This window comes from Humulus lupulus, chromosome 7, assembly GCF_963169125.1.
Source record: "Humulus lupulus chromosome 7, drHumLupu1.1, whole genome shotgun sequence".
Classification (NCBI taxonomy): domain Eukaryota; kingdom Viridiplantae; phylum Streptophyta; class Magnoliopsida; order Rosales; family Cannabaceae; genus Humulus; species Humulus lupulus.
In genome coordinates this window covers 117,175,000-117,200,414 of record NC_084799.1, presented here as the reverse complement: position 1 = coordinate 117,200,414, position 25,415 = coordinate 117,175,000, and the positions used below count along the sequence as shown (strand labels likewise).

Sequence of the window (25,415 nt, the reverse complement as noted above, 5' to 3'; positions counted from 1 at the left end):
TCAAGAGTACGATCTTATATATTTATTGTAATGCCTTGGTTAACCAAGACCGTTACACTGTGTGTTTAAAATAGTGCTTCACTCGCTAAACAAGTCGTTTGAATTTAAAAGTGTAATTAAAGACTAAATCAAGGTCAGGTATTAAAAGATTTGGTCAATGAAATGATTATTTTTCATTAAAATATTAAGTTTACACACGGGATCCCAAAATCATTTTACAGACTTGTACAAGACAAATAGAATACATCCTAGCTATCCTTAGCGGCAAAACAGGGTTTAACCCTAGTTCCTCCCAAGCTATCCCGACTGTGGCGATCGACCAGGCTGCATATGTACACACCACCCCTGAAGCTCTCCAACTCATGGCTGGTTCCGCTATCTCTTTCCCTTACCTGCACCACATAGCACTCGTGAGCCAAGGCTCAACAAAAAAACATAAACTAGCATGCAAAACTACGCAACAATATAAATGCAGTAAACATAAATCGTTAGATTCGATTAACAAGGGAATATAAGTAACCAACGAATAGTAATATTCAACTTAGTCAAATACATAAACAAAACTAATCAATCAATAGAAATGATTAAGTGTGAACCACACTTCCATTTATGGTATAATATCCAGGCACAGCTCCCTTAGGCCGAGCCCCTAGTCTCTTAGATGACCCGGCACCCTTAGGTCGGGCTGCGTTCCACATGCTTGCTACCGGCCCCCGGCACCCTTAGGCCGGCCTACAAACAGATATAATTATAAATTCACAATGTTTAGCAAGTAATCAATGACAGCGTATACAAGCATGCCCATCCAGATATTCTTAGCTACAAATATGTTTATATTCATAATATACTCATTAACAAGGGTTTAAAACCCATTCACAACTTGGGTGCAGTTTTCTTACCTCAAGTCCCGAGCAGCTAGCATATGGCAGCCCCAAGCACGATCCCTAATCTTGAGCCCTTGCGTATAACCTAGTCACAATGCGGTAGGGGATAACCATTAAAATCCTAAACCAATTATAAGATTTGGAATAATATACGAGCCTCCGAGACCTCGAATCCTACTAAACTGGGTAGTAGAATTTGTCCTGAGTGCTTAAATTTAGGTTCTCGAGCTAACAAAATTATTCTGGCTAAGTCTGCCTATGCGGGTCGCAACCTGACCCTAAGGGTCACGGCACGCCCCCTAGTCAAAGGCATGACCCCGAGTCGCGACTTGCCCCTTAGGGTCACAGCGCGCCTATGAGACAGAAAGTCCCTGTGCTCCTGGGGTCACGCGGGTCATAGCGCCCATGAACAGGATCGGGACGCGCCCCGCAAACCCAGAAAACCCAGTTTCTTTCTGCATTTTCTCCGAGCTAAACCCACCAAAATTCATCCTATACCCAACCTAAAACTAATTTTAAGCCTCTCAAACATTCCCTAACACCATAAACAAAATAAGCACTAATAGATTAGCCAAAACCCCATCACAGCCCAAAAATCCAAACCTAGAGTTTAGAACTCAAGAACACCATAACCATTCTTAAAATTCATTCAAGAACAGAGAAATTCACTTACTCTTACTGTAGATTATGTGCCTGAGTTAATCCTTCAGTGATCCTAGCTCCATTTACAACTTAAATCAACAAACTCCCAAGCTTTTTCCCTTCCCAAATGATCAAACCGTCAAGGCACCAAGGAGAGGGGAGGAAGCGACCAAGGTGAAAGAGAGAGAGAGTGTTGCCTTATTTCCTTATGTCTATAGGCTTCTAGTGCCTAAGTTGTCCTCGGGTAAGTCTATCTTCCTACTAAAAAGACCATAACAACCCTTAAGCATACTCTTACCCTTTAATAGCCCCATGGGCAATATCGCCATTAGCCCCAATTCCACTAATCCTCAATTTGTCCTATAAATTCCCAATTAATCCCGACATGCCCAATTAATCCCCAAATAATTGTACGCTAACCAATAAATCCTAAATACACACTAAGTCCCCAAAATACCCCTAGGCTCGCCCCGAGCCAAGTATTGGAGCCCTTTGTGACTATTCCACTAATTCGCTCACTAGGATTGCCTCGAGGCGTATATCGCAAATATATCCACATAATAATGTGGACTCAATCATTTACACACATATAATCGCATTTATGCCCGCTACAGGCAAAAACTACAAATATGCCCTTATTATCAAGAACGGGGCCACATGCATATTTAATACACATAAACATGCATTTAAATCCATATTATCATATAAATCATGTATGCCACGTAGTCACACATTTATTCAGTTAATTCAACATGTATACCCTATTATTCCCTTCAAGCACTGAAGTCCAGGCACTTAGCCTTAACAGTAAATTTGGGACATTACAATTATCCCCTCCTTATTGAAATTTCATCCTCGAAATTTATTCAAACGTCTCGGGCCTCCAATCCCATGAACCTGACTATATCCTCAAATCTAGTCCTTGACCTTGCTATCTCTTTGTAACACTCTCAAAAGAGTTATAGTCTTATTCCATAAGACTTTATCTTATTCAACACAAATTCCACTAGCTTTTCCTTGCTCTGTAAATCCCACTAAAATCCTAGGGTCTCCTCACCCCATCAGCGGTAATACTTAACACTTTTTTCCTTGACATTAGCACCAGTAACACTTCTTTCCTTAACACTTTTTTTTTTGAAATATGGTTATAATCTTTTCTTAAAAAGATAGTACCATATTTTCTGGAAGGATTGATTTTAATTAAATAAAAAAATTGCAATATCCCTGAAAAGGGATACTGCTATTCACTCATGACACAGTCCAGGGACTATGCCATGCATGTAGCAGTATACTAATTATGTATCACAATTGTTTTTTATTTTTTATTTATTTAATTAATAAGTTGAAAATAGATATTTTTAAATTTGGTAAGTTAGATATTTATCTAAATTAATTCCTATCATCATTATGATATTTTTATATTACTATTATTATTAGGAATAATAAGGTAATACATAATCTTTTTCTCTATATATATTATAGAATAACAAGAAGAAAACAAGTTAGTGGTAATTCAAAAATAGTTTCAGAATTTGTCAGACAAGAAATTGTCATCTCCTTCTTTTATTCTAACCCTTCTCAAGCCATAATCCAAGTTTTCATGTGTTGAGATATACTTGTGATTTCTAAATTCTAAACTTGTGTTCTCTATGTGCCCACACACATCTTGAGGTGTAGAGAACACTCTAGAAGATTGTAGTTTGGGTACTCAAAGTGTTGGATTGGAAGATCGATATATATACAAAAAGACTCAAGGATACTTTATAGGCTTCAAAAAGGTAAATATTTATGTTCTTGAATATTTGTATAAATGTGTATATGATATATATAAGTATGTGTATATTTATATATATATATATGTTGCATGATTAATGATATTGCATATTAATATTTCTGTCTGGATGTTTTCTTGAACATATAAACTGTTTATATGAGAGATGGAAATATTTGTGTTTAACACACTGGGCCCACCATGCCAATTTCGTTGTGCACTCTAATTGTTTTTCCAACACTTATGTCCTTTAAAATAAGCATACACTCCTACCCTAACAATCCTTAATAACTTCGTTGGTCCTCTGAACCGATTCTTTACCAAGATACTTTTTCTCCCTCGTTTCATTTCCTAAAATAAGTACTTCTCGTTTCCCATTTCACAATATCTTATTATGAGTCACTCTAGTCGTCAACCGACATTCATCATCGTGACAATCCACTCAAGGGACCATACTTACTTCAATGTTCCAAAAATTACATATTCGAAGTAAAATACTCAAAGTTTGAGTTGTTCCTTCAGGTTGTCAGCTTGTCTGAAGGTAGCCAATCATTCAAAATAACACTATTATATTCATCGGTCCCCATGCCCCTTTCTAGAACTTGGGAAAAATAAAATAAAATGGTCTCCTGTTAGGCACTATCAACTTCAGTGCCCCATGAACATGTACGATCCCCTTTCGCACATACTCATTCTAATGATGACTCACTCACCCAACCAAGAGTGTACTAACTTAATACGTCGAGTCACAACTTCTTGTATCCATTCATCTTACCTGTATTCTTAGGTGGTCCACCCCCCTACAGTCCATAAATATATTCCTCCATACTCACTCTAGGATGCCCTAGAGACATAATTGTCTCTCTGTCTTCTGGTTATCATTTCTCACTTGTTAAAAGATTTGGCAATGCGCCTCCTGATATACAAATTTTTGGTCTTAACGCCCATTCAAAATTCTTGGATACAACAATCATAAGGGGTGGTATAAGATTCATCCAGAATCTCTACCTCGATGTCAGCATCCATCGAATCGCTCATCCGATCCTCATATCTTAACCCATCCATGCTAAAATGGTAGGATTCTTATCCATTCCTACAAGAACCTTCTTCTGTATTTCATTGTTCATAGAGGTATATCTATTAATTATCAATCATAGGTTCTATGTCGATCCCGGTCGCTATCTCAATCTAACCATGGCTAACCGGCATTATTGTTAACTTAAAGTCTCATGTAGAGCATCTATGTTCTTATTCCTTTATCCACCGTGAAGCAAGAACAATCACCTTTTCAGTATACACACGAGTGCACCTTAATCCTTGACGTACTGCACTACAACTCCATGTTTTAAGCAAGGACAGTGCCCATCGCACCATCGTCCTATACCAATCCATCACATGCATATTCTAATACCATCGCGTGTTAATCAACCCTTATTTCAACTTCTGAGAATCCGGTACAAAACTATCCACTCAAACAAACTTTTGGTTTCTATGTTACTTCAGTCAAGGGTATGGAAATTCCCGAAGATGCTTCAAGTAAAAGTTGAGATGTCTTACCGATTCCCAATGCTTCAAACCCTAAAGGCGTTCCTTTAGAAAATTCCTTATTGTTTCTATCTTGTTTTACTCATATGCAATCCCATCACTTCCCATAATGTGACCTTGAACATACTCTAGAGAATTTGAAACTTATCCCTACAGGACCCTTATCTGTAACGCTCCGCTTCCTCCGCCTCGGTGGTATCAGCGAAAATGTTATTCGTGTTTTGTTCTTAATCGAAAGTAATCCAAAATATTCTTGATCGACCCAGATACAACTTGTCCACACTATCCCTATATTCTTTTAAGAATTGGTCAGTTCAAGAGCCTTCACTGATAACCCATCACATAATACTTGGTGCGACCGGCGATTCATGAAATGTCTCTTTCCTTTATCCTCGGCTAGTAATAACCAGATCGAGGATTCCTGAGAGCATTGTCCTACCTTGCAACTGGACAAATAAATTCATCATTCTTGGCAATGGATATCTATTCTTAACAATTACTTTATTTGGCTATCCATATGCAGTCCACATTCTTGCAGACTTGGCATTCTCCTTAACAAATGGCATTGACATGTCCCATGGTGAGATGCTCCATCTGATCACCCTTAAGTCAAATAAATTCTTCGACTGAACCTTTAATTCTTTCTGCTCAGCTAGCGACATTCTTCATGATGTCTCTACTACTGGTTCTATTCCTACCTTAATCACGTAGCACACTCAATTCCTTGACGCGACAGCGATCCTTGCGAATCCTTGTAAACCCATATTAAACCTCACTGACCAATCTAGTTTCCCTCTATTCTAACTGACATAACCCTAGTGGTACTTACCACAATAGCTAGGCATCTCGTAAACACAGCCAGGTCCTTTCCTTTTAAACCTGGAAGTCACCATCCTCTCTTACAGTCCATGATTGTCCCTTATTTGGCAAACTAATCCATACTTAGGATCATAGCAAAATCCTCATATAACCATCTCAATCTATTATTACTTTCTACCCATAATACTCTGACCCATCTCCTGGAAATTACCAACTTTCCCTAGCATACACAAGATCTCAAGCCCCCAAGTGTAATAACCATACAATATGTACCACATATCTATGTCTCCACTAAGAGATACGTAGCACCAGACTAAATCAGTACAATATAAAGAAACGAGAACTAGAAATCCAACCTATCACCTCCGAGGAACCAGCCTCGGGCTCTGACTGTATTAAGGCAGACACTCGAGCCGAAGTTGGGCTATCCGCACTCCTTGGTTCTCCCCTCTTCGATCTCAAGCAATTCTTCTTGAAATGTCCAACTATTTCACATAGAAGACATGCCTTCACTTTACAATCTCCTCGATGGAATTTCTTGCACTTGGCGCACACTGGATAACTTCTCCAGACCTCGTTGCCGCCCTAAATACTATGACCCCTCCTATCAGGACCAAGAGTAGTAAAACTATTAGGGGTCTTTCTTTTATGGTCACTCGGGCCTCCGCCCGTACATGATCCCACAAATTGGGGCACCATTGTTTGATCTTCCTGCCCTACGACACTCTCACTCCATATTTCATCTCATGTGTCCTCTATAGCAAAGGACATCCCTACCGCCTCAACGTAGGTAGAAATCTCATGTACTGGAGCGATCCTAACTCTCTGGCCTACCCCAGAGTTTAGTCCTTGAATGAATCATTCCTTCTAGGCCACATCCATTGGTACCAAATCAAAAGTAAAGTTTGCCAACCCATCAAATTCGTTGACATACTCTGTCGCTCTCTTACTACCTTGAACCAAGTTCATAAACTCATTAGTCTTCACAACTCGAACTGCGTCACAGTAGTACCTCTCGTTGAAAAATTATTTGAATTCCTCCCAACCCATCATTACAACATTCCGGGTCTAGAATACCACTTCCCACCATTTCGGTCATCCTCTCGCATCATATACACGGCGCAAGCTATCTATCACTGCCTACAACTCCCATATAGTAAAGGATGGAGCTAATCAAGCCCATCCGTTATTCAGCTCTTAACGGATCCAAGCCTCCATCGAAAACTGGAGGATAATGCTTCTGAATTCTTTCATAAAAAAATTCTCATCTGTTTCCACCCTCAGGCTGAACCGAAACTGGTGTCATTGTTGTCAAAACATACGGAGCAACGTTCCCTAACGAAACCCGCTGTCTCAACCACCTAATATCTTCCTCCTGCTTTTGCAATCTTTCTTGCAACACTAGAAAAACACCCTTTTAGGATACTTTTTGAGGGCACTCACCAAAATGCGAGCCCTAAAAACAACTCCTGGTCTTTTTATGGCTCGCATTGCGAGTCCTAGAAGAATTCTTTGTGAGCCCTAAAAACGGATGCGTGTCCTAAAAGTTTGATTTGTTTTTTTAATAATTGCCTATTGGACTTTTTAGGGCTCGCGTTACGATTCTTTAAAGAATTCTTTGAGGACTCGCTAATAACTAATGCGTGTCCTAAAATTTTTATTTAGTTTTTTTAATAAATACCTCTTGGACTTTTTAGGGCTTGCGTAGTGAGTCCTTAAAGAATTTTTAGTAATAATAAAATTGTGAATAATACATATATATCATGAAATAGAGTTTGGTGTGGTGGTTTGCTACCCATTTAACTTACTATAGGTCCAGGGTTCGAATCTCATCTTTACAATTTTGATTTTTTTTTAAAAAACAATATATATGGAGTTACCAAGTTTCGAACCCTCACCCAATAAGTTAAGTTAAGACATTACCATTTCACCAACACATCATATTGATAAATAAATGACTATAAAAATATTTCTATCATAATATCCACACTTAATTAATTGAGGCTTTAAGTTAGAATTAAGTAGTTTAGGGTTTATTTTTTTAGATCTAAAAACCACAACGAAAAAGAAGAAGAAAAGGGATCTGGGCTTGGGGCTGGCTAGGGGTCGGGTGGGGGGAAACCGGGGTGTCTAGGGGGCTGGCCTCAGGGCTAGCTAGAGGGCTCGGTTGATGGCGCAAGGAAGGGTTCGGGGCTGAACTGGGCTAGGTCTAGGTCGACGGTGCAGAGAGGGGCTCAGGCAGGGAGGGCTCGGGCAGGGAAGGGCGCGGCTCGGGAGGTGGGTGGTGGTCGACGGCGCAAGGGCAGGGCTCGTGGGCTGGGTCGACGGCTAGGGTTCTCGGGGCTAGGCTGGGCTAGGGGTAGGGTGGTGGTCGACGGCGCAGGATGTGGGCTCAGGTAGAGGTCGACGACGATTGGGCTGGGCTCAGGGCTGGCTGGGGATCGGGTGGTGGGCGAGGATAGTAGGGATGGCATCTCAGGTGGTGGGCGATGGCAACAGGGGCTGGGCTCGGGTGGTGGCATCGGGCAGGTATATTTTTTTCATTAAACATTTTTTTATTAATAATTATTTATATTTATTTTATACTGAAATGTTCTATTTAAATTATGTATATTGTATTGAATTTGATTTTGGGTATATTATGTTTTATGTTTTTAGGATATAGATTACCAATTTCATATTAAATATTTCATTGTTTTGAAATATTATGTGGGGATAATTTTTGAATTTTTATTTCTAAAAATCTGAAAATTATAGTAATTGTATATATAATTTAGATAGTTATATATATATATGTAACACATTCTTTAAACATATATATGACATTAATTAACAAGAAAATAAAAGTGTTATTTAGGTTTTGAAAAGTTGCCTTCAAAACAATATATGTAGATATTTTATTGTTGGGTTGATGAGAAGGTGTCAAAAAGTAAATACATAATTTATTATTTAAATTATATTTATGTGAAATTTTACAAAATTAAATATAATGTTGATATTAATGTGTAGGTTAATGTTTCAATTTTTCTTAAAGCATTGGATTAGTAGTTGTCTTGCGAGATGTATGTTGTATTTGATTTTTTTTATTTTTAATATAAATTGTATAACTTTAGTAGAGGTTGGATATCTTATATATTCATCCGTAGTGAAGTACGTTTGAGAATTCTGTGTGCCATGATGATAACGGAAGGTTGAAAACTTGCATGTATTAGTGAAGTAGGTTCTGAGAATTTTGTGTGCTGTGGTGATATATGGATGAAAACGTGTGTGTTGTTTGATTTGTTTGAATTGTTTGTGGTTATTGTGACAGATGGCTAGGCTAGTAAATTAGGGGATATGCTCTCCAGTTTTCTCTTCAAAATTTTAATGACACTACTCCTATAAATGATATCGCAATGAATATGTTGTCACACTTGGACTGAGACATTGGTAGCAAGAGAGTTGTGTAACAATTGTGAGTAAACTTATTTAATTACACTACAATAAAAATCTAGTTATAATTTTTCATGTTTGGTGTATTATAATGTGATTTTTCATGTTTCATGGATGATTTTAGAAAGAAATTAATGGCAGCCAATCCTTACTTTAGAAAGATTATTGATGACGAGGGTGAGTACAAGGACAAGAATTAAAAAGATATGTTGTTTGACAATGAATTTAGTGTTTTATTTTATTTGTAATTTTTATTAGAGTAAAGAATTCTTGTTTGAGTGGTTAATTATTTACTTTGTAAATCTAGTTATATATTTTTTAATGTTAAGATGATTATGTTATAGACAAGGCTATATGATTTTTGAGTCAAGTAGTAGTGTTATATTTGTTCCAAAATTTGTTTGATTAGATTTGTAAATACTTTGTATAAGTTTTGTTATTTTAATCTATAATTTTTTAGATTAATTTGTATATAAATGGTTCATTTAAATTATAATTTTTAATTTAAAATAACAATAAATAAATTTTTTAAAATATAACTTTTAAGGGCACGAGAAGAGAGCCCTAAAAACCTTACTTAAAGGCACTCAGCAGGATCTTTTAGGACACACGGACATTCTTTTAGGGCTCGCTGATATTCTTTTAGGACTCGCAATGTGAGTCCTAAAAAACCTCAGTTTTTAAGGCTCTCAAATAGAGGACTTGCACCCTGCAAGACCTAAAAAGCCTTTTTTGTAGTAGTGTTGCTTGCCAACAAACATCTGCTGTCAATCCCATGGGGCAGATGGAGGATTATGGCCCCGAATATCATTTGCAACCCCAATATTAACAATGTCTTGTCCAATTGACTGCCTTGGATACATAACTTCGAAATCTTTCTGCAGTCAATGACTTAACCTATCATGCATTATAATCATATCCAAAACTATTCCACGAGCAGGGCCAAACAACGCAATAACCACATACAATATGCATACCAAGACATAAGTCTATAACATTCATGCATCAATTATCAAGCCTTACTCCCACAAAATAAATTTATATACGCCATGCTCTCTATATCAACAAGCAGATAGGACGATTCAAATAAGCAATTAGACAAATATTTTACGTAATCTCGAGCTTGTCTTTGGCAATGAGTGTACATGTTCAGTCAATCTGCAGGAACCATAAACCTTGGCACACTCTGATACCAAGTTGTAACACCCTACTACCCTAGAGCCATTACCATGTGGGTTTAAAATGTGTATTTGATTCGCTAATCGAGGTGTTAGACCCAAAAGTGTAATTAAATTAACATAATGACTCATTTAATAAAAATTTCATATAAAAGATTTGTACTTTCATTAAGATCATAAAAGAGTTACATTCGGATCCAAAAATATTGTTTAAAATATATTTACAATTCAAAAGTCACTGTACAGTCGACCTAAGCGACAAAATTAGACATTTTACTATGCTCCTAAAAAGTACCCCAATCGTGGCGACCAAGTAGGCCAAACATGTACGCACCGCTCCGTGCCCTCCAAGTCATGGTTGATTGACGTTTTCTTTGCCCTCACCTGAACTATAGAGCACTCGTGAGCCGAGGCCCAGCAAGAAAACTTCACAACACAACATACAATATTATTTCAATAAATAAATAACTAATCAACCATAACAGACAATCCACAAGTTTCTATTAAACTTCACAACAGTGACCTAAGTCGGTCAGGATATGTTACCAGGCACCAAGTTCACTGTCTTAACCGAGCGGGTGAGTACGGCACCCTTAGATGGCCTTGCCTTGATGGCCTACATTCCGCATGCTTAATGCGGATCCCGCCTTTGCCGCTCCGTAAAAAACACATATATGACGTAAAAGTTACAAACATTTACACATAACATTGAGCACAATATAAGAACAGATAATCGGGTCATGCCCTGGTTTACGGGCACAGACATTTTTCTTACCATGAGTCCCGAGCTGATAGTACAAGGCGATCCCAAGCACGATCCCTAATCTCGAGCCTTAATGGTCAACCTAGTCACAACCTAATAATAAATAACCATCACAATCTAAACTGATTAAAAGCTTTGGAATAATATACTAGCCTCTAGGACCTCGAATTCTAATAAATTTGATAGTAGAATCATTCTCGAGCCCTTAAGTTTGAGTTCTCAAGCCTAAAAACCCTAATTGGCCGACATTTCCCATTTGAGTCGTGGTGCTCCTGAGAGGCGTCAAGGCCTATTGAATTCGTGGGGTAAGATTTCTTGTACATTCTTAAGTTTTCATTAAAGTTTCCATTAAAGTTCTTAATTTTGAATGCATGATAATGGTGATATGGGTAGATGCGCATGGATGATTATTTTTAAATGATAGAAATGCATGCTACGGTCTATATTGTTGTTATATAATGGTTAGAAACATGATCGGAATGAATAAAAGGATGATAATAGATCTAGTGGTTAGAGTTTGAAATAGCTTGACGAGGAAGACAAAGTTAGGGATCTTGAACCCTAACCATGCATGAGCTATGTGGTTGTATTAAATGAACAAATCAAAAGTAGGCAGCGGAATATATGGACCCATTTTAATAAATATTAATAGCAGCCAGGATCATACACATATATAAATATTAAATCACATACAAATAGATCAGGGATTACCTCTTATAGCCTATCAAGTTTCCTTGAGTCTTTTTTATATAAATCAATGATCTTCCTATCCAGTGTTCTGAGATATCACACTCTAATCTTCCAGCCAATCCTCAAACACACAAGGATGTGTGTAGGCACGTAGGACTAAAAATGTTGATTTATGTCACTCCCTAGATGTACTCAACACATGAGATCTAGAGAGTTTTGACAGAGAGAAGGATTAGAATAGTTTTCAGGTTTAGAGAAAACTATCTCTTTATAAAGAGAGTCTGTATTTTTATTATTCAAAATAATAATCAAGCATTTTTCTGAAAGTCACGTACTATCAGACTTATAAAGATATTTAATCTAATTAAATAATCTTTATTTAATTAAAAATATAATTCAAATTAAAAACTGAATAGAAATGTTTATTTAATTATTTATTTAAACATATTTAAAAAGAATAATTATATAACTGATTAAACAAACTTTTTTTAAATTCAAATTTCAAATCCCAGGGATAAAAATCCCTGAGTTAGGTGCCACACATTATACTATACAGTGTGTGTCGCCCAGCACTATTAGGGTTTCCCTAATTTTCTCATTTGTTTATCTAATCAACTTTTAAAACAAGATATTGATCCCAACATAAATATTAGTTAATTCAAAATTAATTTTATCTTAAAATATCAATTTTAAATTAAATAAATAAATATCATATTATAAATAAGATATTTATTATTCTCTCTCTTTATATTAATCCAAACAAGATTAATATTAATTTTAATCTATATTTTTTCAAAATAAAAATAATATAGTTAAATAATTAATTAATTCAAAATTAATCAACTACCCATAATTATCACATAATTATTTCCTTGCCCTGGAAAATTAATTCCTTTGCAATTTAGTCATTTCTCTTTACAAATCTTTCTTTTGACATCCTTACACTTGACAGTGTAGGACAGAGGTCATCTGGGGACCATGGACCTATAATACGAAGCTCCAATAAATCAGATTATTAATTAAACTCTTTAACCTAATAATCTTATTTATTAATTCTATGATTACTCCACTATAAATATGGAATTGCACTCTAAGTAGTTACAGAATTATATTTACAGAGTTTTCTCTAGTATTCCATTGATCTAATCAATATATGTAGTTATCTCCTTCATTATTGGTTCGTTGATTAGAGCTAGTCAAAATTATCATTTTACCCTTCTAATTACTTCTTGATCCTTAAATATCATTAATTCACAAGTGAATAAGTAATCTATAATCTAATTATAGATTTGAGCTCAATTACTATTCAGTTCCAGAATCAACCCTTAAGGGAACCAATAATCGATATTGTAATTCATGTTCCCAGCCATCCATGATATTGAATCTCCAAAACAAAAGTCATTAGCCTAATTATTCTAAGAGCCCTTAACGAGTGAATCAAAAGATCCAATAAACATAAATAGGAGTTCATGAATACTCAGGATTTAGACTGATCTACAAATGATCATCTAATATGATAAGAATTAAATATTTAAGTCAAACAGCAAGTTTATAAAGATAATTAATTATCATCAGTCATGTCATATATAATCTCTATTATATACAACACCTTTACTAAGATGTTTATCCGCATCAGTAATCGGAATCTAGGTTACTTGCATCTCGTATGCTTAGCAAACCGTACTAGTAACCATTCATCAAAGATTCCTTCCTTTAATATGTTACTAACTATTTTATTCATTATATATGATCTTAATTCTCTAGTACTATTACAAGATCATATTCTCATAAATGAATATGGAATTTTATTGATATTATTATATAATTAATTCAAACAATAATTATAACTATCACTAATAATAAAATTGTACTTTTATTCAAAACCAATCAAATGTCTTTACATGCTTTTAGGGCACTAATCCTAACAATCTCTCATTTTCCCTTAAAGCAAGTGAGGCATACCCCTTAATCCCATATTGCGCACGTGACCCATGAACGACTTTGCAGGAGGTGTCTTGGTTAATGGGTCATCCAGGTTCTATTCCGACGCTATCTTCATAGTAGTCACATCACCTCGGTGTACAATCTCTCTTACCAGATGGTATTTCCATTCTATATGCTTCCCTTTCTTGTGGCTTCTCGATTCTTTGGAATTAGTTATTGCTCCACTGTTGTCACAGTATAGGATTAGTGGCTTATCCATATCTGTAACAACTTCCAGATCAGTGTATAACTTCCTCAACCAAACCGCCTCCTTAGCTGCTTCACTAGCCGCTATGTGTTCGACTTCCATGGTTGAATCAGCTATGCTAGATTGTTTAATGCTTCTCCAGACAACAACTCCTCCACCAAGAGTGAACACTGACCCAGATGTTGATTTTCAACTGTCTTTGTCTTATTGGAAATGAGAATCAGTGTATCCAATAGGGTTTAGCTCACCCCCTGAATATACCAGCATATGGTCTCTCGTTCTCCTAAGATACTTGAGAATCTTCCTTACTGCAATCCAATGTTCCAAACCAGGATTTGATTGATAATGACTTACAATCCCAACTACATAACATATGTCGGGCCTAGAACACAACATAGCATACATCAGACTCCTAACTACTGAAGCATAGGGATACTTTCTCATATCCTCTTCCTCTTGAGGAGTCTTGAGACATTGTTCCTTGGAGATATCAATTCCATGTCTGGTCGATAATTGACCTTTCTTGGAATTCTCCATAGAGAATCTTTCAAGCACCTTATCTATATAATTAGCCTGAGAAAGTGCCAAGAGCATGTTCTTCCTATCCCTTAGGATTTGGATTCCCAGAACATAGCTCGCCTCACCCTAATCTTTCATTTGGAACTTTTCAGCTCACCACTTCTTTACGTTTGACAATGTCTCTACATTGTTCCCAATGAGCAAAATTGCATCAACGTAAAGAACTAAGAAAATCACTACTTTTCCTTTGATGTGTTTATACACACATGCTTCTTCGATATTCTGTTCGAAGCCATATGTTTTAATTGTTTAATCAAAAGTGATATTCGAGGATCTAGATGTTTGCTTTAATCCATAAATGGATTTCAGCAACTTGCACACCTTTTGATCTCCCCCTTTCTTTATGAACCCTTCTAGTTGTACCATATAGATACTTTAATCAAGATAGCCATTTAGAAATGTTGTATTGATGTCCATTTGCCATATCTCATAATCATTGGCAATCGCTATGGATAAGAGGATACGAATGGATTTGAGCATGGCCACAGGAGAAAATGTTTCTTCATAATCAACACCTTCTCTCTAAATGTAACCTTGGGCTACAAGCCTCACTTTGAAAGTCTCTAATTTCCCACTCTACACCTATTTTCTTCTTGTATATCCACTTACACCCTATGGGCCTGACATCTTCAAGTGGATCCACAAGTTTCCAGACAGAATTGGAATACATCGATTCCATTTCTTGGTTCATGGCTTCTTTCCATTTCTCCTTTTTCAGGATCACCCATTGCCTCTTTAAAGGTTAATGGATCGTCCTTGTCTGTATCAGAAACAAGGGAAACAAGGACATGTGCCTCATGTTCGTAGCAAGCAAGTTGCCTCACAATCCTCCCACTATGACGTTGCACCAAGGTTTCTTTTTCAGGAATCATGAATTCCTCGATTTTTCGTTTATCATTTAATGTTGAAGATGATTATGATGGAATCTTATCAACTGTGAGTTCCTCCAATACTACCTTGTTCTGAGGTTAATAGCTATTCATATAGTTATGTTCAAGGACGGTCGCATTTGTTGAAACAATTACCCTTTAATCCTTGGGACTATAGATATAACCACCTCTTAACCCCTGGCTGAAACTCTCAGCCTCTGTATAACCACCACTAGGCCTCATAATATGCCTTGGATACAAACCTGCTGATTGAATATGCAGTCAATAACTTGACCCATTAAATATGATGAGCATGTCAAGAGTTTTCCCCACGCGATCAATCTTAACACACCACATTCAAAAATCACTGCAGTGCTAAAAACATGCCCCTGGCATTCATTCATCAATCATAATTCTAGCTCTTCCAACATACATACCATGCCACCAATCCAGCATGAAAATATCACATTAATATATATTCATGGATCAGGTAATCATATAGTCAAGAGCCAGGCTCTATCAAAATCTCATGCTCCCTAATACAATGTTCAGGTAAAGAATTTACATTCTATTAAAGCAGTTAAGCACATAACTACAGAAATAGTTACCATTCCTTGAGTGAAGCTATCTTTGATGATGAGTGTACATGCCCAGCTTTTCTTCAGGAACCCTTAGCCTTGGCTCGCTCTGATACCAAGTTGTAACACCCCAAACTCCAGGGATCATTACGGTGTGCAATTTGAACAGTGTTAAACTCGCTAACCGAGTCATTTGGCCATAATTGTGTAACTAAGTACGATTAGCGGTTTAGGGTTAAAAATTTTGGTTAAGATATAAAGTTTCACTAAAACGTTTAATTTATACACTGAGATCCCAAAAAATATAATTTAAAGGTTCATTACAAGAAAATATTTACAACCAGCCGATCTAAGTGGCAAAACTGGGTTTAACCCTAGTTCCTCTTCAACCCTCGGCCGTGGCGGTCGAGCAGCCGCATATGTACACATCGTCACCTAAACTCTCCAACTCAAGGATGGTCCAGTTTTCTTTTTCCTTTACCTACACGACATAGCACTCATGAGCCGAAGGCTAGCAAGAAAACTCAATATGCTCATGAATAGTAGTATCATGTCACAAAATCATATATGGCATGCCTAGCAATTATAGCTCTATTCAAGCATGCAAATAAGTTCAGATAATGTTGGGGAATCTAGGATGAGAAATCCTGCCCTCCTGATTGGTTGACTATCAAGTCAATCCTAATCAGATGAGTGATTTAACACTAGTGGTTCTGTTAACCATAAGGAGTGACTGACAAGCAAGTCACCACAGGGCTCCCACAACCATGCTAATGATGATCATTATAATCATACAAAGCTTATAGCCCTGAACAGATGAGTGAATATCACTTTTGAGGTTCTGTTTAACCATAATGAGTGACTGACAAGCAAGTCACTACGGGGCCAGTACCCATAGCCATTTGATGAAACAGTCACCTAGGCTTTCTGGCAATGGCTCTAATCAGATGATTGACTAACGAACAAGTCACTACGGGGCTCGGCACCCACATTCATGTGACGAAGTAGTCACCTGGGCTCAGCACCCATAGCCATGTGACTAAACAGTCACCGGCGCTCTCTGGCTCTAAGTGACTAGCCTTAGGCTAGACAAGCGCTTTTAGTTTTCATCAAACTTGAGGTCGGTCTGGCATTAATGCTCATTTGAGTCATTCAATGTAGATGTCAATTAGATCTAATCTTTATCAGCTTGCATTAAACACACTAAGACCGTTCTTGACTTATTAGTCAATACCAAATGACCAGTGCTCAGTACTACTGCCGAATTTGACAAATGATTCATGGCTTCACAGTTGATACTGACACCATTGCCAATTCTGACTAGTTAGTCAGTGCCACGCACAAGTCAGCAATGCTATCAGGCATATATCATATGTCAAATATCCAAATGTAGGGCATTCAGCATGCTTACTTAACAATTTCTAGCATAATTAGGATCATGCAAAAACACAGAGACTCAAGCTCTGATCAATCTCATATTCAACATTCATGGCATGCCCTAATCACATGTTTCTTGTGCATCACATACTGGGTGCAGTTTTCTTACCTCTGGTTCGAGCGAGAAAGAACAATTGAACGACCCTTGAGAATGATCAATCATTTAATCCCTTAGCGATCACCTAGTCATAACCAAATACAATCTCCATTAATGAAATCAACAATAAAAGGGTCTTGACCTAAACCTCACTCCCAGGACCCCAAATTGTACCCAAACGGTGAGTAGATTTGATCTCGTGCCTTAGGAATTGAAACCCTGAGCCAAAAACCCTTAAAAACACCCAAAACATGCATTTGAGAAGTTAGGGAAGCGCTGCCCCCCTAGCGCCTCAGCACTACAACCTAGGCAGTCTGACCCTGGATAGCGCTGTAGCGCCCTCCTTTGGGCACTATAGAGCTAGGACCAGGCTGGAACAGCCCTAGTTCTTCTTCCTTCGAGTTTTCCATTTCCAACCTGAAAAACAAGCTTCCAAACTCCATTTAAACCCCCAAATGAACCCAAATATCATCTACACATGTCCTAGGCATCACAACCCAAGTAACCCTAGCCAAAACTTCCGTCAAACTATCAACTTTCCAACTCAAAACCAAACTGAATCTCCAAATGAAAATAGAGCAAGAACAAGAGATTCTAGGGTTTAAAACCCACCTCAATCTCAGCTTAGCACCCTCTTCAATGGTAGAACCCAACCCTAGCTTATCACAGCTTGGTTCCCTAGCTTGATTCCTTAAAAGATGCTTCAAAATCCTAAGAGAAATGGAGAGGAAATGGTGATCGGTTGAAGGGAAGGATAATGCTCTGTTTTTTTTTCTACATCCTTCTAAGCTTTAATGGCTGAAACATACCCTTTAGGGTGAAAATACCTAAATTCCCTCATGCCTAAATAAAAGACTTAACAGCCACCAAGGACAGAATCGTCCTTACCCACCTATCTCGTTAATTATAATTAACACCCTCCAATTCCTACTATTCTCAATATTCTCAAATGCTAATAAATCATATCACATTACCATTTAATTCCCGAAAATGTTATAATTCATCAAATCACCTCGAGACTCAACCCGAGCCTCGAAATTAACCTTGTTATGACCAGACCGAAAACTTGCATTCCATGATCATCTCATGCCGAATGGCTCGAACAAATCCACATATAATGTGGTATTACTCATAATTCATCAACATGCATAATAATACACAATTATGCCCTCAACGGGCCAAATTATTAAAATGCTCTTATAATTAAAAAATAGACTCATATGCATGCATTTATCATCATATTATAATATAATTCACATAAACATGCATATAATCATTTAATGGCATAATAAATCAATTATGGCCCTCCCGGCCTCCTAATCAAGGTCCTAAATCTTATTAGGAATTTTGGGGCATTACACTAACCCTTGTCACTACCCTTAGTTACACGATTTTACACTACAAGAAAAAACAGTATTCATAACACTTAAAAACTGCTAACTGGGACTATTGATAACACTTCTGAAAATGCTAACATAGCCCCTGTTATTAAAAGTCCAGTCTTTTCTATAACAGTATTTGAATGTTATGTTCGGTGTTATCTTAAACTATTCAATAACACATTTTTAGTTGCTATAATATTCAAATAATAACATTTAAATAGAGTTTTTGGTTATAAATTTGAAATTTAATCTTATACTTTTTTCATAACACTTTTCAACTGTTACATTTAATTATTTTGATCACATTTTTAGTTTGTTATATTATATAAACCATAATAAAGTTTTATAATCTTGAACATTTTTTACTTCAAACTATAGTTTGGATGATGCTATTGTTTCTGATGTTGTAGCTGTTCTTCAGCTTGTTGTGCTTGACTGTGAACCCCATATGGTGTACTAGTCCTTCGAGGGAACTTGTTCAAACTCTCTGAAAAATAAACAGAGAAAGATAAGCAGCAAATATAAAACTGCATGCTAACAAGAATGAAACTATTCTCATAAGAAATATAATCCATGGTGAATAAGTCTTGGAACCCCTTGTAATCTGGTTTTGGTATCAATAAATATTCATTCTAGTTATTCAACATACTAGTGTGCATCAGCAATACAAAGACCCACGAACAGATTAATGGTGTATTCAAGAGACCACTAACACTCTTTAACCACAAAATATAACTCACCATTCAAGAAAATCTTTTACACTACCCACAACTTCATTTATTCATTTTTTTTACCTTTTATTGGGTGCCTAACATCTAGCAGAATTTATCAAAAATTTGAGGCTTTCCAAGTCATCATCCTGTAATAGCATGAAGAATTTAGCCGAAATCAGCATCATTATGAAGTGATAAACCAGATATTTCTAGACAAGTTTAGATCTATTTTGTTCCTTTGTTTACTTTTTAGTTTTAGGATATGCACAATTAAGATTTAACAATAAATATATCTTAAACAGAGAAAGAAAAGAATTTAAATGTTATAAATTCTATAGATATAGGTGCATCTGTAATTAAACAAAGAAAACTTACTGTAAAAGTAGTTACAATTCTTTTGGTGCACAGATCCAGCCTCAAGTCCAGATTCTTTTCATGGAAAGATATGTCTCTGAGCATGTGACGAGCATAGACATGTTCAATCTAAAAGAATAATTAATTGGAGAAAAACACAAACCTCAGAACTTGATGATGAAAGTTAAATATCAACCTGTTTTCTTGTTACAAAATCTACTGTGATCAAGTATAGACTGCTCAACCTCAACTGAACTGAAGCAACAAAATAAAAGATTAATCAAATAACCTATATCAAAAGTTAACATTACAAAACAGTGGTAGATTTCCCTTTTTTTGCTAGAATAAACATCATAGGTATGCAAACACTAAGACTAAATCCCTCTGAAAGACTTCGATTGGCAGAGAGAATTAAAACTGGAAACAACATATTCCCTCATAAAAAGATCTATTTAAACTATCGAGAATAGTCACATTCATACAAAACCAATATACATAAACTATGTTCCTCAACAGTATAAGAAATTTCAAGTAGTGAAATGCATATCCAAAACACCTGCACAATGTGATTTAGTATGGGAACAAAATAAGGTGTACAAAAAGTGGTAACAAAAAAGGCTAAACATTTAATACTAACCCGCTTTTGACCCAAGCGCACTGTAAAAGATCGGATGCCATAAATCCTGTCTCCATCAATATCAGGCATATCCTACACATTATTCAACAACAGAAAAAGGAAAAAAAAAAAAGATTTCAACTATGTCTGAGTTTGGTGTGCCCAACCAAGCAGAAAGGGAAAGCACACAACATAGTTCCATGGAAAAAAAAACAAAAGTTGATACCTTAAATAATGCTATAACAACTGAGAAGAAGCTCATAAATGCAGTTGCAAAGATGAGAGGCCTTGAGAAGGCAGCTGGCCTTTTAAAGACATGGGTCTGAAAATCAGTGCATATTTCAGTACTTGGAATCATTGAAATCTTTTCAATTTTAAAAAAAAAATTATTGAAATCTGAAATGCATTACTATTATAATTTACATGATCATAATAACAAATGGCTAAAATAAGCAACTATTTGGTAAAACAGATACCCAAATAAACATTATTCCTTCCCCTTCTATTTATATGGTACATGTTCCTTTTCATTTACATTCTTAATATCTATGTCATGCATGATTTAGTTATTTTTAGTTTATATCCATACAATAAATGGCATAATGAAAACTTATTTTTATTAAAAGACAATCAGCTTTGGGCACAAGAAATAAGAATGTTTGGATCATGCATAGTATGAGTAGAAAGAGACATCCAAAGTTCAACTTGGCTTGCAACAAGAGGAATAGATATAACATAACCTGCATGTGAAGAAAAAAAGCTAGTTGAACAATCACTGCTCGAACTGCGAGAATGCACATTGCTGCAACTAAAGCAAATCTCTTCCATCTCAAAAGGGGCACCTGACATGAAAGGTGTTAAGCTACCAAGTGAGAAACAGATTCTGTAAAGTTTCCACCTTAACATTTTGTCATTAGGTGACATAAAACTAAGTATATATTTCAAAATATCCGCTGATAAGGCATTGTATATGAAAAATTCTGAGATTAGACAAACTCACATTGATTGAATAAGCAGTTCCCAATGCAAAACTGATGAATAGGGCCCAAAATAATGGCCATGACCCAACAATCCATCCAAGGCCAAAACTCTGAAAAATAAAGTGATAGGTAGTCAGAATATTATAGGCTGCAAATACACAATAATAATTTTACAATATTTTGCACAATACATTAATACAGAAAGCTAATTCCCATTCCAGAACAGAAAAGGATGCGACAATCATGACACCAGTTTGAATTGAATATTCCCCTGACGCCAACGGAAGATATGGCTTGTTAACCTGTGATGAAATACGCCATAGATAACTAGAGTTAGAAAATCCTTGATGTATCCCATGTAACCATGTAGAATTGTAGATAGTCTCTCTAGAAGAAAAAAAATATATTAAGGCAAAGAACTAGGAACTGGTGTAGTGACCTTATGCTCAAATGTAAGAATAAAATATATGCATTTTCTTCATTGAAAATTAAGAGAATGTAAGACAGTAAGAGGTAAGAGCTACCTTGTCTATATCAATATCATACAACTGATTCAAACCAACAATGTAAATGTTCATTAGGAGGGCAGCTGCAATAGCCCGAATTGAAAAGATCAAATTCATAAGAACGAAATTCATGGTGTGAATTAAAAAAAAGCAGTTCAAAGTATTTTAAACTTCACCTCCAACATCCCAGCAAAAAATAATGGTGAAAATTCTGTAAGCTTCTCGACTGCAAGTAGGGAAACTGAGACTATGCTCAATGCCTGCTTCCAGAAAAAATAGGATGAGTCTCCAAAAATTGATAGGAAACAATATTATCAATAAATTGAAGTTTAAATGAATGAGATTAATATAATGACTATTCTGGGACCGCCCCGCTAAATTTAAATAACCTACCGTGCCTATGACTGTAAGTGGCCGAGAAAACCTATAGAAAGCATCCAAGGAATCTTTAACGGAGTTCAAAACATTTTTTGGCTCCGATTCAAGAGGTTGTCCATCAGCAGCATTAACCAGGAATCTTTTATTTGGTCTCTGGTAGGATATAGATGTTTCAATGCATTGCTTCAATGAACTGGGTTGTAACCCAGCACAGCAATGTTTTTCTCTCACATTTCCTCAAAAAAAAAAAGAGCATAAAAATGGAAATAAAATTAATTTAGATTTTTTTTTAGAGTTAAAATCAGCAAGTTTTTATATTACTTCAAAAAAAAAAGTCAACAAACTAACAATCAATCAGATATGGAAATAAGGGGAAACTAACAAATTAACTACTTTCCTATACTTATATTTCATACAAAAATCAATAACGAGAAAGAACTGTTCAACAAACAACAATCAATCTAAAAGTCTTGACCTTTTTATGAAGAATATAGTTTTGGTTGTTCCAAGTCAGGAACCAAATAATGCATGACAAATAAATTTTCAATGGTAATTATTAACATATTTTGAATGATTTGTGAAATCTGTTGAATGTGTTTTCAGTCATGAAGTGGGATTTTTCTGATAAAGTATGTGGAGATTCTCCCCTACCAAGGTGGATGGAACCTGAATATTTTTTAAGGAAGCAGAAGTTGAATGCAAAAGAAATGGCTGAAGCCCTTAAGAGAGCTAAAGGTTTTAAATCTAAAGATCCCTTTTTCATGATTTGCATGCGACCATCGTTTGTTGGAACTAAGCTTAATATGGTAATTAATTATATGCTTCCTACAAGTTCAATTGAAATATACTCACATAAAAAATGTTTTTCATATTGACTTTATTCTTTTTAATCTTCTGCCAAGATTATACCATCTGTCTTTGCAAAACATTACCTCCTCAGTACTAGTAAGCATCAAGATGTGATCCTTAAGGTTCAGGATGGAAGGACCTGGTCTGTGAAATACTATTTCAGATCGCATGGCAGGTCTCCAAAAACCAGATTTGAGGGTGGTTGGAAGGCATTTGCTGAAGACAATAATTTGAAATTAGGTGATGTTTGTGCCTTTGTTTTGAGAAAGAGTACGGGGATAATGTTGTTTGAAGTCGTTATTTTTTGTGAAAATGGAGTAGCAAATTCCCCTATGGTACCAGGTAAACATGAGCTCTACTTATTCTATAATAATATTATTGTTGTCCTGATATCATTCCCTAAATAAATTTTCTTTATGAGGCTGTAGAACTTAATGTCATGACAAAAGAAAGTCGATCAAGTAAAGTAGAATCTTGTAGCACCATGAAGGAGCAAGTTCTTGAAAGAGCAAGTTGTTCTCAAACTAAAAGGCCATCCTTCACAGTCACTATGCGTGCAGTGTACACAACTAGCCGTTGTAATTTTGTAAGTTTTCCAGTTTATACATGTTAAATTATCAGTTTCTTTTTACTCATAAACTTGGCATCTATTTCCATAGCATATATATTCTGTCTTCCTAGATGATCAGATTTGTTTAATATTTTCTGTGTTCTTGTTTTTCATTTGGTCAGTGCTTGCCATACAAGTTTGTGGAGAAGTACAATAGTAAGAAAGAATGTGAGGTAAGGCTTTGGGTTTCGGATGGTAGATCTTGGTTTGTCCAATTAAGGATGAGGCAAAGAAATGTGTTACCCAGAGCTGAATTGTTAAGCCATGGCTGGAAAGCATTCGCACTGGACAATAGTCTGTGAGCGGGTGATGTTTGCACATTTGAACTTACTAACAATGGCAATGAAATTTCATTTAAAGTTTCCATTGTTAAGATAGCTGATGATGCATGTAACAAGCAAGGTGAGAAATGCTCTTAACTAATATAATTGAATGCAATAGTTATGGTTATAGTATTTGACTTACTTACAAGTGTTGTTTTCAGTTGCAAATAAGAGAAGAACAACTACACCATCCAAGAGAAAGAGAAATCCTTGTGTGAAAGTTGAATCTTCTTTTAATTATGATAAAGCCAACATGATTCCACAGAACCTGATTGTAAAGATAGAACAAGAGAAAATTAAAGTTGAACCTTCAGGTATGCTATGAGACTATGATTCAAGAATAATGTTCAACATTCTTAAGCAAAGTCAGCATACATTTTGTTTATAAATTAAATGCAGACAACTTTATGAAGCTGATATCTGAAGCAAATACTGGTAATCAAGGTACTTGTAAGAGGCCTTCATCTTCTGGACTTAGAGAGCTTCTGAAGCAGCCAGCCAATTCTTCTCGAAAAATCCTTACTTCCAAGTGATTTTGCGATCAAATCACGTGCTTGGATGTGTACTGGTTTGTCCAAACGTTGCTTCTACTGTTATATATTTCATTGATAAAAGCATACTAATTTGTATCAAAATTGTTTTTGAGTACTTGAAATGAAAGTTAAATATCAATGCTTTTTTGTGCAGCATATTCCATGTAATTTTGGAGTGCATTATTTTGAGGAAAAGACACAAACTGTGATGCTTTGGGTTGGTGAGAAATATTGGTATGTGAAGTTATTGGCTTATAAATCAGATTATAAATTTTCTGCTGGGTGGGCTGCATTTGCAAAAGGGAACTCTCTTCAGCCAAGAGATGTATGCATCTTTGAGCTGATTAAGAGAAATCAATCTGAGATGAAAGTTTATATATTTAGACAAAGTGGTTTGGCTCAAGAGTAGTAACTGTTGTAATTATGCAAATCTATGAATGAGTTGTTTCAATTTTATGCCTTCCCCTGTTTCTCAAATATGATCCTAATTAATTTTTACTACTTTTTGATTCGAACTATCATTTATTTGCTTGTCTTTCCTTTTCCCATAACAAGCTCAAATACATTACTAAATACAGTAAAATTCACATCAGCCAAGAATCTGTATTATCAAATACAGCAGCCACAAGAAAGATAATGACATTCTACCAAAAGCAATTTCAAGTTAAGAAATTCAATCAATCTTTTATTCTCCTA

The 25,415-nt window shown here is 36.0% G+C and overlaps 2 protein-coding genes across 5 annotated transcripts; one reads left to right on the top strand and one right to left on the bottom strand.

Moving 5' to 3' along the window:
* The first annotated feature begins 7,718 nt into the window (after positions 1–7,718).
* On the top strand, positions 7,719–25,229 carry LOC133788576 (putative B3 domain-containing protein REM4). 4 transcript variants are annotated; one of them, XM_062226099.1, is made up of 8 exons: positions 7,719–8,190; positions 23,008–23,210; positions 23,307–23,595; positions 23,682–23,839; positions 23,986–24,265; positions 24,348–24,500; positions 24,631–24,754; positions 24,874–25,229. In XM_062226099.1, exons 1-5 carry the CDS (start codon positions 8,151–8,153, stop codon positions 24,163–24,165), a joined length of 870 nt encoding a protein of 289 aa, XP_062082083.1. In that variant the 5' UTR covers positions 7,719–8,150; the 3' UTR covers positions 24,166–24,265; positions 24,348–24,500; positions 24,631–24,754; positions 24,874–25,229. The 4 variants fall into 4 exon arrangements, 2 of the variants coding, with proteins under 2 accessions (XP_062082083.1, XP_062082082.1); XM_062226098.1 differs by having other exon boundaries at positions 24,586–24,754; XR_009873286.1 differs by lacking the exons at positions 23,682–23,839; positions 23,986–24,265; positions 24,348–24,500; positions 24,631–24,754; positions 24,874–25,229 and adding an exon at positions 8,972–9,115 and having other exon boundaries at positions 7,750–8,190; positions 23,008–23,139; positions 23,307–23,321.
* On the bottom strand, positions 19,202–22,133 carry LOC133788577 (probable homogentisate phytyltransferase 1, chloroplastic). Its single transcript, XM_062226101.1, has 6 exons — positions 22,045–22,133; positions 21,541–21,822; positions 21,281–21,382; positions 20,767–20,862; positions 20,562–20,633; positions 19,202–20,480 (listed from the first exon to the last, which is right to left on the bottom strand). Exons 3-6 carry the CDS (start codon positions 21,338–21,340, stop codon positions 20,382–20,384), a joined length of 327 nt encoding a protein of 108 aa, XP_062082085.1. The 5' UTR covers positions 21,341–21,382; positions 21,541–21,822; positions 22,045–22,133; the 3' UTR covers positions 19,202–20,381.
* Positions 25,230–25,415: the final 186 nt, after the last annotated feature.

Coding starts and splice junctions, on each gene's coding strand:
- LOC133788576 (XM_062226099.1), top strand. CDS start 8,151: ATGGCAACAGGGGCTGGGCTCGGGTGGTGGCATCGGGCAG. Junction 8,191..23,007: donor CGGGTGGTGGCATCGGGCAG/GTATATTTTTTT, acceptor ATGTGTTTTCAG/TCATGAAGTGGGATTTTTCT. Junction 23,211..23,306: donor TTGGAACTAAGCTTAATATG/GTAATTAATTAT, acceptor TCTTCTGCCAAG/ATTATACCATCTGTCTTTGC.
- LOC133788577 (XM_062226101.1), bottom strand. CDS start 21,340: ATGTGCATTCTCGCAGTTCGAGCAGTGATTGTTCAACTAGCTTTTTTT. Junction 20,863..21,280: donor CTTTTTTTCTTCACATGCAG/GTTATGTTATAT, acceptor ACTGATTTTCAG/ACCCATGTCTTTAAAAGGCC. Junction 20,634..20,766: donor TTGTTATAGCATTATTTAAG/GTATCAACTTTT, acceptor AATAATGTGTAG/GATATGCCTGATATTGATGG.